Here is a 19,741-nt window from a genome sequence, read left to right on the forward strand (position 1 = left end):
GAATGGAGGTGGGTTTCACGAGTCACATCCCCTCGCCTATTACCCTCGCCTATAAAGTGGTTTCGAGAGCCGCGCGCCCGCCTCAGACACACTCCACCCTTGAGCATGACAGGGCATTGCCTCTTCATCATGACGAGATTGCTCGTAAGTTATTTTTAATATTATATATTACATACAATTAACACCTTTTACACTTGTATTTTTAGTTTAATTATTCAGTTTTTGTATCGCGCGATAGATTTTTATTTTTTAGTCCATAATTCAAACAAAATACTAATTATTTAATCAAATTTATCATTTATTAACAATTAATTAAAAAATAAATCATTCTTTGCTAGTTTTTCTTTAAATTTTAAATTAAAAAAATAAAGTGAAGTAATTATTAATTTTTTATTTTGTTCAAAAAGTGTTTTGTGTTTTTTGCAAAAAATTTTTCTGAGTTCTGATTTGCTCTAAAAATAATTTTTTTGTGATTTTGATTTTATTTAATTTAAATAAATAATCTTGCACGGAAAATTTAAATAATTATTATTCATTAATATTTATAAATTTAATTAAAAATTATTTCCTTATTTAATTTTACCGGAAAATTTTTTTATTTACCAAAAAAATTGAGTATAAATTATATTTTTATTCAAAAATATTTCTTTGTAAAATTAGTTATTACTTATTGAGACACAAAAAATTAGAAAAATAAAACAACAGTCTCTTTTTTATCTTAAACACATATAACACGCCCAGAAAAGTTGTAGCAAACAAACATATACGAGGAAAGGCAACTTCTAAATTATACTTCACTTTCTATTCACGTAATATCGGAGTAATGACACGCCTATATAGATTTTATTTAACTGAATTAGACTCAATCATCGAATAAAAACATCGAAAGTTTCTCAACCATTAATTTTCAAATGATGAAGCCCCATAAAAGTGAAATAACCAACAAAGACATCAACCGCAATTGCAAGTCGTTTGTTAAATTTCATAAAGGTTAAATCGCTCTTTAGTCTCATCATTATTGTGGATTCGCTATACGGATAAATATATAATATATAATACATAATGTAAGTCAAAGTCCTTACAAATAAAACAAGCAAAAGCAAATGCAGTTAGTGAACCAGCAACTTTCCCTTCCACTTTACTTGTCGAAGCAGCATTATGCTAATTTACCGAGAAAACAAGATAGTTTATTGCCTCTATAAATATAAACGCGTGCCTACTTACTCTAGATAAGTCTAATTATTTTTTAAAAATTAACACGACAAATATTTATCGCAGGACATTAATTATTATTTTATAATTTCCTGATTCATTTCCGCCACCTGCTGCTTCTATCTATTAGAAATACATTTTACTCTCTCTTATTAAAATTATATTAAAATCTCCGTGGTTATTTATTAACTTGCTTTATCTGATTAATTAACTTCGCAGGTATTACTACTGGTGGTACTGCCATATTGTGCAGCTCAGTTCAGAATTTCAGGACCGAGCGATGGTAATCGAAAAGCTCAAGGATTAACTTATGATAATCAAAAGGGAATTAGTTATGATGACCAAAAAGGTAAATCTAGAGACTCCACAATTAAATTCCAATTTTTTTTTTATATATATCTATGGTCTAATTAGCAATTCGTCTACTTCTTATTTTTTAGAGGGTGATTTTTGAACATTTTGATGTAGCAGTAACCAAATTATAAATTATTTGAATGATCCAAACCTAAATATTATATCTCTATTAGATATTAATGATATTAAATGGTTACTTAAAGTGATAATAAATTTTGAACTAATTATTTTTTCGTACAAATAGTTTGCTAATTAGACCGTCGATATTGAAACCCTTATAGAAATAATCAAGTTTTCATTCGATTTAAATCAGTAACTGGCCAGCGATATTGAGTAAGAACTAGAAAACGCGCCACCTACAACTAAGTCGTAAACATTGGTATATAAATTTATATTCATTAATTTTTTATCAATCGTTGATTTACGTTGAATTTAATTGTTAATTTTTTTAAACAAATCTTTTCATATTCCTGATTGAATGAGAAATTTGATAAGCTCCAAGTTTTCAATTCAAAATTGAGCGTTTTTTCAAAGTCGCCATGTTTTATTGAATCTCTTGTGAAACTGGCCAGTTTCTGATTAAAGTCTAGTTGAACTGGCTAGTTACTGGCCAAAAACTCGATTTCATTTCTACTTGGCAATATTGAATTTATTAATAAATGATTAACAATTGTTTGTCGAAAAAGATTCATTAGGCACTGGGGATTTTTCAATCCAAGGTGCGAGTGATGGAGACACTAATTTCAACATCCAAGGCGCTTCAGACGGAAATACTGATTTCCAAATTCATGGCGCTACGGACGGTAGGGCTCAGTACTACGGACCTTCAGCAGGAAACGCAAACTTCCAAACTCAAGGAGCTACAGACGGAAACGCCAATTTCCAAATCCAAGGAGCTACCGATGAAAACGCTAATTTCCAAATTCAGGGTGCTACTGATGGAAACGCCAATTTCCAGATTCAAGGAGCTACTGATGGACACAGTCAAAGTTCTGTTCAAGGTCCTTATGATGCCAATCAAGGAGGGCAACGTGCTTTGCAGTACAGAGATCCTAATAGCGGTAATTATGTCGTTAAATTCGGCTGCCCAATTTCAAAACACAGTAACTAACATTTCAAAATTTTTTCCAATTTTTTTCATTAAAAAAAAGTTTACCCGCCAAATTGATGAAAAATTTGATTTATGAATAGAAAATACTTTAATATAAATATCTTTAAGAAAAAATACTTGAAATTAAGGTCTAACAGTTATAAAAAATGCAGCAATACTAAAGAAAAATCAGGTATAAAAATTTTGCAGTTACTATGTTTTAAAATTGGGCAGCCGAATTGATCCTAGAGTATTTTACTGAAGCAAAGTGTGTTACTCAGGAGTTAATGTGAACTGGAGGTCTTACCACAATACCCCGCGAGCCCAACCTGCTGCAAATCCTGAAGAATACGCCCCAGCTCCAGCTCCAGTTGCTAGACACAGGAAGCAAAAACAGCAACAGCAACAAGTTTATCAGCAACAACCAGAAGCTCCAGTTCGAAAACAGAATTTGAATTACAAAGTGTTCAACAAAGCGCCACCACAAATTATGCAAATTCTGCAATTCCAACAGCAAATTCCGTATTTAAATATCATTCCTCAACAATTCAGGTGAAAAATATTCTAAAAGTTCAAAATTTATCAATTAGATTCATTTTCATGCTTGCAAATTCATTTTTTTTTTGTCAGGTATGATTTCAACAGTGCATTGGCGTACCAACCTCAACAACAAGCTCAACCCGAACCAGCGCCAGGACCAGCACCAGCACCAGCACTACGTCCAGCTCCAGCACCAGAACCAGCTGTCAATGAAGTACCAGCAGAAGCTCATCAACCGGTTGAACAACGAGCTCGTCCATATCGCGGAAGACCTCGAGGATACAGCCGACAGAAACGTCAAGCTGCTCAGCTTCGTCGTAGTCGCCAGCAAGCGAACCACCAACAACCCCAACAAGCTCAACAAGCTCAACCAGCTGAGCCACAACCAAAACTTCAGACAAATATTCCTTCTCGTATTCAAGAGCTGCTCAACTTCCAACAGCAAATTCCTTATGTAAATCATATTCCTGAGCAATGGAGGTAATTTTATTAATGATAGTTGGCAAATACTTTGACCCTTTGGATAATTGATCCGTTTGATTGCAGGTACGAAGCTTTATTAGCTCAGGAGAAAGAACTACCCCAACCAAAATTCCAACGACAACCTGAACCAGAACCAGTACGTCATAGCCAACGTGTCAGACAAAAGCGTCAAGCTCAACCTCAATACAAATCAAGTCTTCCAGCTCATTTGCAAGAGCTTTTGAAGTTTCAAGCACAGATTCCTTATGTCAACGGTATTCCAGAACATTTAAGGTGTGTAAAAATGATTCTATACTCGAATTTGATACTTTAATAGTCCTGCATAGTTTCTAATTGTTTTTTATATGGATTGGCAATTGAATTGTAGGTATGAAAGACTAGCAGCTCAACAAGGACATCAACGTCAAAAGCGTCAAGCTCAACCTCAGTACAAATCAAACCTTCCAGCTCATTTGCAAGAGCTTTTGAAATTCCAAGCACAGATTCCTTATGTCAACGGTATTCCGGAACATTTAAGGTATCTAAAAATGATTTTATACTCGAATTTGATACTTTGATAGTCCCGCATAGTTTTAAACTATTTTTTTTATGGATTGGAAATTTAATTGTAGGTATGAAAGACTAGCAGCTCAACAAGGACATCAACGTCAAAAGCGTCAAGCTCAACCTCAGTACAAATCAAATCTCCCAGCTCATTTGCAAGAATTATTGAAATTCCAAGCACAGATTCCTTATGTCAACGGTATTCCAGAACACTTGAGGTACTTATTCTGCATTTAACCTTATTTCCATCAACTATCAACCTTATCTAACAAATCTAATTCCAGATACGAAAGACTAGCCGCTCAACAAGGACATCAACGTCAAAAGCGTCAAGCTCAACAACAACCCGCAGCCGAGCCTCAACCTCATTACAGCACGAATCGCCCAGCTCATATCGAACAATTACTGAAGTTCCTAGCACAAACTCCTTACACCAGTGCTATTCCTGAACAATTTAGGTATCTAGATATTTTTATTAGCTTTTGATATTGATAATTAGCAGCTACTAACGAGTTTTGTTCTTTTACAGCGCTGCCAAAGTGATTGGCAATCAAAGACGAAAGCGCCAAGCACCGCAGTACTCTAATCAAGCACCTCAACAGCCTCAATCGGAAGTTGATCTTTCTCAGTATCGCAGAGTAGCTCAACCACAAGTAGAAGCATCCCCTCAATACTCAACAAACCTTCCGAGTTCGATAAAAGAGCTTCTCCAGTTCCAATCTCAAGTTCCTTATGATATCATCGCAAATAGCATCAGTTACAAGTTAGACAAGCCTTATGTGCCTCAACAATTTGCACCTGCGCCAATTGTGCCTTACCAACAACAACCACAGCCTCAACATCAGGCTCAGCCAATTTACCAAGAACCGACTCCACAACCTCAGCCCCAGTATCAGCCCCAATATCCGCAACCGCAACCTCAATCTGTAGCTCCAGTTTATCAACCATCGCCTTTAGGTCAACCTCAACCCCAATCTCAAGCGTATCAGCAGCCAAATCCTTTCTACCAGCAACCTCAACCTCAACCTCAACCTCAACCTCAGTCGCCAGCCTATCAACCCGATTTGCCAGCGCAGCCCCAGTTCCAGCAAGTCAATCATCAACTCAATCAACAGCGGAACCTTCAATCTCAACTCATCCGGCCGCAATACCACCCCAACGCCCTTCCCGCTGCCTTCAATCGGCAAATTCAGGAACAGTACCCGCAGTTCCCCCAGCCACCACAAAATAACGTCCGTCCTGTTACCGAAAATCAGTATTGAGTGTTGAGTAATTGAATTACGATCTATGAAATTGTTTTTTTTTCTTCGGCGATAAAGATATTTTTTTATTTTATTTATTTTAAATAACTAATTATTAATCAACACCGATTGGTGGGGAATTAATATTATCGACGGTTAAAAATATGTAACATAATCTCTTGCAGCTGTGGTGAGCAAAACTGGTTCATTCACGCAATGTGATAGTTTAAAATATGTATAACTAGAAAAACTTTAATCAATTTCATTTATTTTATATAATAAATATTATTTTTAAGATTTTATATTTTTATTGAAAAATAAAATTATTTTGTATAAATAAATAAATTTATTTTCTTATAATTCAAATTGTACTTTTACTTTTTTTTTTCTGTTTTTTTTTTTTTTTTTTAACGTATGGAGTCAGGGCAATGAACTTCAATAAGAAATATGATAATGACTCTGATGAAATTAGCATCTAGATAAATATGATCATAAAATTAAATTGCGACTATTTTATTTATTGACGCGTAAATTTAATATTGCATCAGAAAATTAGTTTACATACTTGAAAAAAACCACTTTTCTTTTTATCGAAAAGTTTTTATATTAATTGTAAAGTTATGAACATGATCAGAAAAATAATTTTTTTTACCAAAAAAAAATACTGTTATTTGATGCATAATTATTATAAGAAATGAATATTTCCCGTTTTAATCAACCTTAGGAAACGAAAAAAATAAAATATAAAACTTGCAATCATTTCCTGGCTTGTAAGCTGTCAACAGGTAGGTAAACGAGAAGGATTACGTGATAGGTTATATATTTTGTATAATGACAATATAATGTATCGCGAGGTTTGCGCTAAAAATTTGTTGCCAATCGGGCATGAAAGTTGGTGGTGGCTGATATATTCTAGTAACTTGAGTAAAGGGTAATGGAAAACGACGCCCATATAGAAGTCTCCTCAAGCTGTTTTGTCTCAGTTCGTTCAGAATCTCGTCCTCTGATTAGAGGACTCCCTTTAAACCCAATACACCAACATCAAAACGCTGCTAATTAACAACTATGAAGTTCTCTGTAAGTTTTTTCAATTTCTATTTCTACACAGAAAAAAAAATTAACTTGATTCAAGAGCAAAATTGTCTTAAATTAAGTAAAATTTCCTTAAATCAAGAAACATTTTATTAAATCAAGAAAAATTTCCTTAAACCAAGAATTTTTCTACTCAAATCAAGAATATTAAGCTCTTTAAAATTGTATACTTGATTCAAGAACATTTTTTTTTCTGTATATCTACTAGTAAGCAACATTTTTTTTCTGTATATCTACTAGTAAGCAACATTTTTTTTCTGTATATCTACTAGTAAGCAATTTTCTTTTTTATTAAAATTTTCTAAGCACTAACTTTTTGCGATAAATTAAATTAAGTACCTAACTTATAAATCATCAGATTATATATCAGTAAAAAAAGTTCTTTTATAAGTAATCTAAATACTTTTCGCTCTGTTCTGCAGATTGCTGTGATTTTAGCGTCAGTAATGACAATTAACGCTCAACATCAGCCTCAACCACAAGCGCAGCCTCAACCACAAAATTACCAAGAGCCGCAATTGAATTACCGACCATTTTCTCAAGCGCCAGCAAACATAAAGCAATTGCTCCAGCTCCAGCAGGCACGAGAGCCAGTGGTCCACCTTCCACCACAACCTGTCCCTAATTTCGGGCCCGCGACACCCGCCAAGCCGGTCCAGACTGCCCAGGGTCAGCTTCCGGCCCATCAGTACCAGCCTCAAGTGCAATACGGCACCAACCCGCAACAGCCGAATTACGCGAATCAAGCTGCTGCGTTCGCGGCCCAGTACCAACCTCAGCAGCCTCAGCAACCCCAAACAGCTCCTGGGCCTCAGTACCCTCAGCCTCAACCTCAGTACCCTCAAGCGAACCCGCAATACCAGGGATAATTCAAGTTTCTTTGTCATTAATCGTTACAATAATTAATTAATTAATTTTTCAAATGAAAGAAATCAAATTAAATAAAACAGTAGTGTTTAGAATAATTGTTAATTATGAATTTAAAAAATTGAAAGTTATTGTGTAGATTAATAGAAGAATCGATTGTTTAATACATAAATTCAAACTGACAAGTTTAGTTTTCGTTTCACTGACCCAATGAATCCGCGCTTAGAGTACTCACGTTTCCTGGCTCGTTTCTCCTGCACAATTGCTTTCACTTTAGCACACGCCGGAGAGGAGGGAGCAAGTGGAGTAACTGCTTGATCTGTATCTTTACTCACTCACTAGACTGCATATTTCTGTATATGTATGTAGATATATTTTTGTAGTTACTCTCGCGACCTGATTGTAAATCTAGTAACTGTGCTTTGTTTCAGTGTAATTTTCTGCAATAATATATGATTTATATACTTAAGATCACTTACTTAATCATGTAATTCAAGCTATACTTAATAAAGAATGTTTTACTTTTCTTTTCATGGCCGCTTTTATTCACCTAATTAATGGTTAATTTGGATTATTTATTAGTTATTTGTTTGATTGAAAAGAAATAATAATTATAAATGTGATTTTTTTTTCCTTTGGATAATTTATATAATTAATAAGGAAATTTTTTGAAAAGGTCTTCGCCTAAATGGATGAACTTTCATGGTTTTATTAATTTTTTTTGCAATAGTAAGTTTATTATAATTTTAAGTTTTTGATGTAATTTCAATTTATGGGTCCTATAAATTTTCTATTAAATTTATTTTAACACTATTTGAATAATGAATAACTAGCAACTTTGCAGTCACTATGTGACTGCCGAGACTTGTGAACCATAAATAAATAAAATTTTGCTTTATTAAATAATGACTTTTGTTAAATTGCACTGTAATTTTTTTTTAACTATTGACGTTTTTAAAGATATAAGCTCATCCTGATGTTACACTCATCAAGAGCTTTCATTTGAGTACCCACATGTATTTTTGATATATTTTTTATATATACATATATATATATAAATATATGTAATATATGAAAAATTGATGTCGGTACTCAAATAAAAGGTCTCGATGAGTGTAATGTCGGGATGAGCTTATATCGTTAAAAATGTCAATAGTTGACAAGATACAAGGTCATTTCTTAATTATTTTTGTTAAACTGCACTGTACTTTCTTAACTATTGACGGTTTTAAAGATATACGCTCATCCCGATGTTACACTCATTAAAAGCTTTCATTTGAGTACCCATATGCATTTTTGATATATTTTTTATATATACATATATATATAAATATATGTAATATATGAAAAATTGATGTCGGTACTCAAATAAAAGGTCTCGATGAGTGTAATGTCGGGATGAGCTTATATCGTTAAAAATGTCAATAGTTGACAAGATACAAGGTCATTTCTTAATTATTTTTGTTAAACTGCACTGTACTTTCTTAACTATTGACGGTTTTAAAGATATAAGCTCATCCCGATGTTACACTCATTAAAAGCTTTCATTTGAGTACCCATATGCATTTTCGATATATTTTTCATATATTCATATATATAAATATATAAAATATATGAAAAATTGATGTGGGTACTCAAATGAAAGATCTCGATGACCGTAACATCGGGATGAGCTTATATCTTTAAAAATGTCAATAGTTCACAAGATACAAAGTCATTTCTTAATTATGTATTTAGAGATAGAGCATTTTCGAATGCAGCCTAAATAATTATCATCATAAATTTGCTATCGATGAGAATGATATGAAATCTTGAAAAGGCACAAATTCAAGTCAAGGCTTTTGCAATTACACTAAATTTCACTAAAAAAACCGATTTTATCATATGACTATCCTGAACACAAAATTTTTCTTATTCTCTTAATAATGTAGATAAAATTAAAAGTAAAAAAAAATATAATTGAGGTTAACTTTCTTCAATAACAATTCTTAATTCTTGGCAATCAAAAATAATTGCAAGTTTCTACTTTTAATTAAATCATAAGACTTTCTTACCCTCACAAAAACAAAAAAAAACATATTGATTGAAGAAATAAGTTTTTTTAATTAAAAAATTCAAGTAACATGAAAAAAAAAGAATCCTGTATCGAATTAATTAAATCAAACAAAATATAATACGTATTTTGTATCACAGGTAAGTTTGTACAAGTAACCACGTGTATGTTGCTTGGTACAGAGTAGTGAGAGGGTGCCTGACTCGTCACTTGAGAAATCAAGGTATCATCGCACCAGTGGTTGCACACAAGGGGCGTATCTGCTATATACAGCGATGTATCCTGACATGTCTCTTAAAGTCCGTCCTTTTTTACATTGAAGTTGTCTTCTTTACACTTAAACTCTGTACTGTCGCTCTGGCCTCCATCGCTTCTATTTTGCAGTCCCTATTTTGATGATCCTTTCAGCATAAGCAGGACGATTACGCGTCGACAGAGTTGGTACGTGCGGCCAGTTCATCCCTAAGTTTGAGCCACGCAGTCACCACCCCTGCTCCTATCCAGTCTCTTCTATGTATTCGGTAATTTTCTATTATATCTGCTCTATAATAATAAATATATACTACACATATGTGTGACGTACAATAAAGTGCCCTCACCGTCAAACAGGGAAGAGGATTAGCGAGTCCATTAAAGTCGCGGACTCTATTATCCGTAGGGCACGTCTATAGTGACATCAACTGTCAACCATTGGCGCAGCCCCAAAAAATTTATTTTTTATCTTCATATTTATTTTTATAAATTTATTTAACTCTAATAATTTATTAAAAATAATTTGTTGATAAAAAAATTAATTTTTTCGGCCTAAAAAAATTTTTTATCGTTAATTTAATGAATAAATTTGTGAAAAAAATTTTTTTATTTATTAATTTTTGAAACGCGTTTAAAAAAAAATTTTTTATTTAGAGTCGGGCATAATTTAGTAAAAATAAAAGCACTTTTAGTATAGGATTGAAAACTCCTGAAGGGCCCGCGCCACTGGCGTCAGGGGGGCATGGAAGTAAATTACAAAGGGAGGATTACCGGCAGCTGGGCTACCAGGCTAACCATCATCGTAATCGTCGTCGTCGTGGGTCGTGGTGGTGGTTTTGTTGAACTCGTATTAGTATATACTTATACACATTATGAATCGCGGGCATTGCGAACTAGAGCCATCAACCATCATCCACGCTCATTGCTCTCGTGCCTGGAGTTCTCCTTGCATCAATTCATCTCTACTCGTTTCAAGAGCTCTTTGTCCTTCGACGCATTGGTAACATAATTATCGGAGTTATTTATACCTAACAAGCCATCAGCCAGTCGCTCGGAGGGTCCTGAGGGGGTTAAGCAAGACGACAATAATGCTGGATTGCTTGGAGCTCTAAAGTGTTAAATCATTTTTGATTTTTATATAAGACTTCGGGATTATTTTTGGAATTATTTTTTTATAAATCAATTTCTCTATTTTAGAATATCAATTCAATCATTTTTTTCAAAAGGTATCATCGATTGTATACCACCAATAATTTTATATTTTCTTGTTTTAATAATTTAATTAATTTATTTTTGTATATTACATAAGATTTAAAAATAAAAAATGAATCTAAAAATTATAACTATAAAAAAATTAAATATTTTCGTATGAAATATTTTAATAAAAGAAAATATTTATAAAAAAATTTTTTTTTGCTTTAAGAAAAATTTTATTTGAGTCAAAACCTTCCTTATTAATTTTCTTAGTTCGAAATAAATTTTTTTTTGTCGATAAATTGAATGTAATAAATAATTAATGTCACCATAAATCAAAAATTGAAAATAATATTTGATCCAAAAATTTTTTAATTATTTTTCAAGTTTATAATGTTTGAATTTTATTAAATTTTTTAACATTAAAAAAAGAAGATCTAAAAATAAGAAATAAATCTAAAAATTATCAGTTTAAAAAAAAAATTAAATATTTTCTAATAAAAATATATTAATACAAGAAAAGATTTATAAAAAAATTTTATTTGAGCTAAAACCTTCCTTATTAATTTCTTTGTTTTAAAAATTTTTTTTTCGATAAATTTAATGCAATAAATAATTAATGTCATCATAAATCAAAAATTGAAAATAATATTTGATCAAAAAATTTTTTAATTATTTTCTAAGCTTATAATGTTTGAATTTTATTGAATTTTTTGACACTCAAAAAAGAATTAAAAATAAAATCTAGAGTTTTATAAATATAATTGATTTTTCCAAACTTTAAGCTCAAAATTAATTTGATTGATTTTACAAGAGATGTTTATTCAAAAAAGATAAATAAAGAATTAAATTAAAATAAATTGTTGTATAGAGAAGAAGCGTGTGAATCTCATTGTGGTTTAGTACGCGATTCCAATAATTGCGCTTAATCCTTACGAGGGTGGTCACACACGCGTCCCGCCAGCGGTGGATGACATCCCTGTAACCCTCTCGTAAATTCGACTCTCATCTCCTACCCTTTCTACTGCACATACCGGGTCTTATTGTAATATCAACCACACACTTATCTGTGTACTGCATGTACACATATTCATATACATATACATTAACGGGTACCTTCGAAACATAAGTACTTGAAAACGTTTTCATATGCTCGAGTTGCATTAACGACAACGTCGACGTCGCACGGGATTTGTTTCAAAAACACTGAAGAGTGCCAAACCAAAAATTCAAATGTTTGCGTTAGAGTCCAGCTAGATTTATTCCAAATACATTCGCTAATCCGTTAACTCTTTGAAAAATAAAAGAATAAAAAAAACATAGACGTCGACTTTGAAGAAAAAAGCCACCTACTATTTAGAGCAAAACGGTTTTAATTCTCCGGTGAAATAGGAGACGATGATCCTGGATCCCAATACAGCATCAGTGATCCTTTTTGAACACGTTTGATTTCATTGTAGTAAGAAGCTAGGCCGTAAAAATTCAGCATGGCCGACGGTAACTGATGGCCAATCAGGATGCACTAGATGACAGCTGCGCATCTCTCGGGACTAAATAGTGCACCCCTCGCCGGCAAACTATATCCAGCATCATATCAGACCTTTAAGAAAGCCGAGCAGTCCCTAACTTTGTGATTTTTGCCTTCATGAAGTCAGCCATTATGAAAAGAGACTAGTTTTTCTCCTGATTCAACGGCACAAAAAACACTTCCATAGTCTTGTTTGACTTCAAAACTTTAACCAGTTTCACCCCTTGATACATTTCTTCTTCGTGCAATCCAAACAATTGGAATCAGTATCCGTTGGCAAATAGTATGTTTTTTTTTCTTTTTATTCAACAGCGATACAATTGTGTAAAGAATTATTTAGGTACTAAATATCTTAATCGAAAAATGAACGAAGCTTTCATTGATCCAAAATATTTATAATTCAATGAAATGATTCGTAAGGTACCCGCGGGTAATAAGGCCTAAGTGATAGAAATGATATTTAAAATAACTGCTTCCGCTAAAAGCTTCTCTAGTAGAAGCGTCTAGCATAGAAATGTCGCGAAAAGCTTATAGAGTCCCGATACAACGTTCACGGAGAAAAAAGTATTGCTATTTTCACGATACAGTATAGTGATGATCACGATCCTCGTATGACTATACTTTAGATGTGCATATGTCCGATCTAGTGGATCGTGATTATCACGATCCACATGGATTCGGATATCGAGTGTCTATATTGCTACACGGAGAAAAAAATATCGTCAGAATAAGGATACGTATCGTTATTCTGACTATACGCCGTATAGTCATTTTTTTTTAGAGATATACGTTGTATAGCCAATTCAGCTATACAGCGGATCATCAAAATGACGATCCATATCATTATTTTAGCGTTACATTTAGTTAATTTAACTATACAGATCCTCACGTTAACGAAACAGTTGCCTGTTTTGACGAAACTACATATATTTACAAGAGCTATTCTCTGTATGCTTTTAATTCAAACAAATGAATCGTTAAATCAGAAATCCGGATTGTTATTTTAAGGAAACGTCATTTGAGGATACGTTGGATAGTCATTTTAACGATATTTTTTTTTCCGTGTATGGTTTATAAGATGATTAAGTTGTCTTTAATTAAATGTTGATTATATTTTATTGCAGATTATTGGTTTTTTAGTTTTTTGGTATATTATTGTTATTAATATTAATAAAAATTCCTATTGTAGCTTGATTAGTTTAAAATTTTTGTGTAGATTATGACAGTCAAGAATTGGGTTAGGTTTAAAAATTTTTAAATAATGACTTACAGCAGTTGGACTTTATCTTATATAACTTTTTTTTTATTTTTACAAATATTATTAGCCTAGAAATTTGTATTATCGAAATATTCATTTAAAAGAGGCAAATATTTTTGTCATAAGAAAAAAATTTTTTAATGGAATTTTTACTCCTTTATTACTGAACGTACTCCATACAATTATATTTTTTTTGTATAAAATAGTATGGGATCAAATCATATATGCTAAAAAAGACTTTTGTGAAAACAAGAATTTTATTTATTTAATACAATATATAATGTACATTGTTTCTTCTTATCAACGCAGTAGAATTATATACAATAACCACGGACACGACATTAACACAGTTAAAATAGGAAGATTTATTTCTTTACTATAGCCTTAAAAAATCGACATAAGTTTTTCAAGATTCCACTCGAGTAATTTATCAACAACCCAATCATCCATATCGCTGTTGATATTAATTAACTAATTTATGTAATTATCACTATTTCATCACCAAAATTGTAAACAAATCTACTCGTAAGAGTTTCAGACTTGGTTCAGGCGGCGCTGAAGGCGTCGTGGATCGTGATAATCACGATCCGTTTCGCCGTAGAAAGGAAACGTTTCTTTATGATCGCAATACGTTTTGACATATTCACTATACCATGGAAAGTTCATATAAGAATCCGAAGTATAGAGTATATCAGGTTATAATATCGTGAAAATGACGATACTGTTTTGAGCTAATCACAATACTACGTTCACGATCCACTGGATCGCTATAATAGCAATACTTTTTTCTCCGTGTTCCCTGTCTTCTATATTTCATCATCCGTCATATGCTAAAGTAGCGCAGAAGAATTCCTAAAAAACGGTTTGAGCAAATGGTAAATATTTTTTATAATTTTATATTTAATAATTTAAAATCATTGTTCTAATTTTTATCAACATCTTAAAAAGTATTGTCGCTAAATTTAAGTGATGATTGATCTCTAATACCAATTGTATTAAGTATATAATATAACTATTTTCAGTATCACGCAGAAAAAAATTTTGTTAAAATAACCTAAGATATGTTATGGTAACAAATTAATTTGTTAACATAGGGATAACAAATTATAAGTTAAAATAACAAAATTTAGGTTCAAACAAGTTATTGATATGTTATAACAACAAAACAGTTTCGTTACTATAGCACAATCTTTAAGTTGATTCGACAAAATACTTTAGTTAGTATAACAAATTTTTTTTTTTAAATAGCAAAATTACTCTATTAAAATTACAAAGAAAATTTGTTGGGTAACAAAGATAATTTGTTAAAGTAATAAAGAGAATACATCATTTAAAAATATGCTATAATCAGCTATAGCTGATTTGGAAAATATTTTAGTAACAAATTAGTTTTGTTACTGCAACAAAATCATTTTGTAACAGCAACAAAGTCATTTTGTGACAGCAACAAAATGATTTCGTTAGGACAACAAATTGATTTGTGAATTAGCAAATTGGTTTGTTGGTACAACTTGAAACATTTTGTTAATGCAACTAATGGATTTATTGCTGTAACTACACTCATTTGTTACCAGAACAAATTTTTCAGTTATCCCGTCTTTTGTTATTTCAACAAAATCGTTTTATGCGTGTATGTTTGACCCGCAGGCCTTATTACCCTACCGTAGTAAAAGGCCTATTCACAAGGTTTTTATGAAAAAATTTAATTTTGTGTTTGTTTATGGTGGAAAATTTTATTTTGTGTTTATTTATGGTGAAAATTACCATTACTCCATTATATTTTATGGCTAATGTATTAATATAAAAATTAATGTTACATTTCAATAATCAAATGCAATATTTTCGATTTTTTTCAAAATCTCCCTTAGCTAGGCCTTATTACCCGCCGGTACCTTATTTGCAACTAAAATTTTGAATTAATGGATTTAGAAATTATTTAAAAGCTTACAAAATAGGAAACAGATGTTCTTTTGTAGATTAAATTGTTGAGAAACTAAAATGTGACATAAAGAAGCTAACACGCAGCAGGATTGAATTTCCAAAAATTTAAACTTTTGATTTTTTCGGAGAATTTGGAATATTTTTATCTAAAAATAAACTTATTTTGTTCTGTTTCCAAGACTCAGTCCATTTTTTAACGTGACTCTGTTCCTGTTATAGATATATTTTCAAGATCTTTCCGGACGGTCGAAACTGATGACTTTGAAGATTAAAAAATCAAAAGAACTTATTATGATTTTAAGAATTCAGTTCATACAATAAGTGGAAATATAAGTTTTGTTGGAAAGGATAATATAGATAATATTTTTAAGCAGGTATGATGAGTCTCATTGTCCATTGTAGAGCATGAAGAAACAGTATCGCTTTGTTGTAAAGAGAAAAATAAGTGTCGAAAAACTGTCATTTTGAAAACAATAAAAGTCAACGGATTACCACTTTCCGAGATTGATGTAAGGCCGGGAAAACTCGTTGAAGCGTGGTGGAATTTTTTGGGCCGTAATGAAAATAGGTGTATCTGTTGAAAGTTGAAAGTGCTCTAAGAGACGTTTAAAAAGTGTTTCAAAAGCCAAAGACTTTAGTAAACATAATCTTTTGAGAAGACAAAATGAGAAATCCTTGACAACCATTCGGCAATGACACCTTTAATCAAGTCTGACTGTATATAACCTGGGTGTATATTCCTCGAAGTCGGGGAAGATAAAGAGAAGGAAATGGAGTCGTTTCGGGAAGGATGGAAGGACCGAGGAAATCTGCTGCGTCATGATGGGATATGACAGGATCAGGTGAAGATTGTGGTCTACCTCCTGATGCGTTTAGTCTATCTAATAATAGCCATGTGACATACTGGCCATCTGAATAATCTGGCGCTGATGGACTTAGTCTTATAAATACAGAAGGCTTTTATGGGCAAACCAGTTGATACCATTATGAGGTTGCTTTTATGTCATTGTTTGTCTTTATTTTCACTTTCGGTAATCGATAAGAGAAAAGTCGGGATGTTTTCATCGCTATTAATTTTTTTTAGACTTTTGAAAGCTAAAAATATGCAAAGAAAAATTATATAATGATCAATTTGATCCTTGAATTGATATTTTTAAACAGTGACAAATTTATAATGAATTTATTTTTTAAAAATTTGAATTTTTTTATATAAATACTAGCTGTTATTCTCCCGCTCCGCTGGGCGCTTTATAGAATTGCATTTTTAGATCCAGACTTGAAATTTAATTAGAGTATTGTTTTGACTTGCACAGATTCCAAATTCTATCGAATTGACATGTACCTTTTATCTATGTAATTATTCTAGCTAATATTCATTGTAACTTTCAATGTGCAATCATTATAACAGTCCCGTGTCTTTCTTACAAAAATGAATAATAATTGATATGAAAAAAAAAAATTTGTAACGAGCATTAAAAGTTTCAGTTAAAGAAATTGCAAGTCTCATAAGTGAATAAATCTGCCTAGGTATATAAACATAACCAATAGAACTAAAAAATTTATTTTAAACAAATGACAATCGAATAGCATCAATTTAGTTGCAATAAAAATTCATTATTTCTAAGTCAAAAAAATATAGGCTCCGGATAAGTAATCACCAACAGATCATATACTAAAACCTTCTCCAAAACACGCTGCATCTTGTGGTATTATTAGTATTATTCCGATCAGTTCAGTAGTTTTCGCAGTACAACCGGACAAAAAAAACCGGCTTTCATTTATTAGTATAGATGTGAAATAAAAAAGTAAGTTCAAAATATAAATTTATGACAAGACTTAATTTTTTGCACGGGTAGTTTTTATAAATTACAATAAAAATCTCAATAAATAATTCTTTTCACCATACCAACCGTAAAATCGTTTCTTCTTATGATAAAATATATTCTACTATTGATGTTTAATATTCCAATCGAAATCTAAATGATAAATGAGTTTTTGAATGCCCAAAAAAACAGTAGGTACAATGATTATTTATTGAACCGATGGCAATTAAAGTAAAACGTTTGATTTGTTTTGAAAATAATAGCCAATAAAATACTGGGTGGTTGCTTGAGCGCATTCTTCTTCATGCTCGCTCATATATAATGAAGTAGAGTATTGCGGAAGAGTGGCATACGCCAAACTATTATAAGCTGATGGATATTGTACACTCATGTGCTCACTATTTTCATTATTATTATTACTATCATGTCATAGAAAATACACGCTCACATGTACATGCACATATTCGATAATTTATTCGAGCAGTGTGTATGAACCAGTGTCTTTTTTCCGTAAAAGACCCCCTCTGGGAGCTGGAGGCAGCATCCGTGTCATGACAGCGATGAACCCCTCAATGACAGCTAGAGCGACCAACATATAATCTGTTCCCATCAACATAGACATAATGGATGCATCACCGGGAGCCAACAATAGAACATTTTGCTTCTGCAGAATGAGAGCTACAGCAACTGAAATAGAAACGTCTGTCCTTCCGTTTTTACCTAACGAATAGAACTGTTGTACACCGAAAGAAAACATCCTATAAAAATTGCTTCAATTTTCCTCAAAAATTTATATATTTATATAAATTTTGAGTTATATGTGTGGATATAAATAATTTGCAAGGTAAATGCACGCCCACCTCAGTCGCTATCTCAGATTTGCTTTATTAAATTCCTGACACGAGGCGCGTCGCACGTGCAAATATTTCGCGTAGGGTCCACGGCGTTTCACTGCTCGGGGATGACTTAAGAAACTTCCTGATTCGTTGGCTCTCTCAACGCCAGCTTCTATAATCTATCTCTGGTTTATAAAATAAAATTCTTTCATTTATAAGGATGGAATTTATTATTATTGAGATTCAGCTGCTAAATTCTCCGTGCATAACTTGCCTTCAATTACACTGTTATCATTGTACATATCTGTGAAATCACTCCTATTGTTTATGTTTTAAATTCTCACACTGTTATTACACAAATTTCTCTCAATGTTTTGTATACAAAAATATTTACTAAAATTTTTTCTATAAAAAATTCAGTCAATTAATATTCAATGATAAAAAAATTTATTTGATTTGAAAGAAAAATTCTTGAAATAAAATTGATTTATTAGTTAAAGAATTTTTCCTGTTTGATTAAAAATTGGTAAATTCTTCAAAATTACATTTTTGATTCAAGATTTTTTTCTCTCTTCTTAAAGAGGTTCGAGCGAATCTAATGTAAAAAATAATTTCTAACTTTGAGCTTTGAAATTAAGTATACGTATAAATAAATACGTCATTTATCTAATCCTAAAATTTAAAAAAGATTCACCGTTTAGTTACTTAGATATTAAATTTTAAAAATCACATATTTTATCTCCTTATACACGGGCTCTTATGGCGGACAAACTTTTGTCGAGACTTTAATTATTTTTTTCAATATTAACCTCCCAACTTTAACGGATAAAAAACTATACACAAGAAACTTGGATTATTACAAAATATAAAAACAATTTAATAATAATACATTGCCGATATAATTTTTGAAATATTTAAAGTTAAATTTAATGTTTGTAACTCGTTTATCGTCAGCCATTTATTCGAAAAAAGATTTGACAACATCGCGTCAACAGATGAGAAAAAAGAAAAGGATAGAAATATAGTTACAGAGAGAGAAATGTTTAACTCACACACTCATCCACATCTCTGTTATGGGTATAATCAAGCGCGCTATTGCCAAATATGTTTATTTATTCCGGCAAGTAATAAATACCAAAGTCATTTTATTACTTTACTTTATTAAATAAGTAAAAATCATCAATTATTTAATTGTTTAAATTATTTTAAATTAAAATAAAGAATTTTCACGAATATTGGGAAAACTAAAATTAAAAAAAAAATTTTAACACTATTTTGACTCATTAGTTACGCTCGAACTTCCTTAAGGATGTTCGAGCGAATCTAATGTAAAAAATAATTTCCAACTTTGAGCTTTGAAATTAAATATACGTATAAATAAATACGTAATTTATCTAATCTCAAAATTTAAAAAAGATTCACCGTTTAGTTACT

General features: G+C 31.6%; 2 protein-coding genes and 1 pseudogene across 3 annotated transcripts in view; 2 read left to right on the forward strand and 1 right to left on the reverse strand.

Moving 5' to 3' along the window:
* LOC123269049 (tyrosine-protein kinase Drl) overlaps positions 1 to 19,741 on the reverse strand; it is a 238,310-nt gene that overhangs the window by 174,862 nt on the left and 43,707 nt on the right. The window lies entirely within an intron of this gene.
* On the forward strand, positions 3 to 5,633 carry LOC123269006 (annotated as a pseudogene).
* Positions 6,391 to 7,955, forward strand: LOC123269148 (DNA translocase FtsK-like). Its single transcript, XM_044734723.1, has 2 exons — positions 6,391 to 6,540; positions 6,978 to 7,955. The coding sequence occupies exons 1-2, from the start codon at positions 6,529 to 6,531 to the stop codon at positions 7,422 to 7,424; spliced, it is 459 nt and encodes a 152-aa protein (XP_044590658.1). The 5' UTR covers positions 6,391 to 6,528; the 3' UTR covers positions 7,425 to 7,955.

The sequence above is a fragment of the Cotesia glomerata genome, linkage group LG1 (genome assembly GCF_020080835.1).
Source record: "Cotesia glomerata isolate CgM1 linkage group LG1, MPM_Cglom_v2.3, whole genome shotgun sequence".
NCBI lineage: Eukaryota > Metazoa > Arthropoda > Insecta > Hymenoptera > Braconidae > Cotesia > Cotesia glomerata.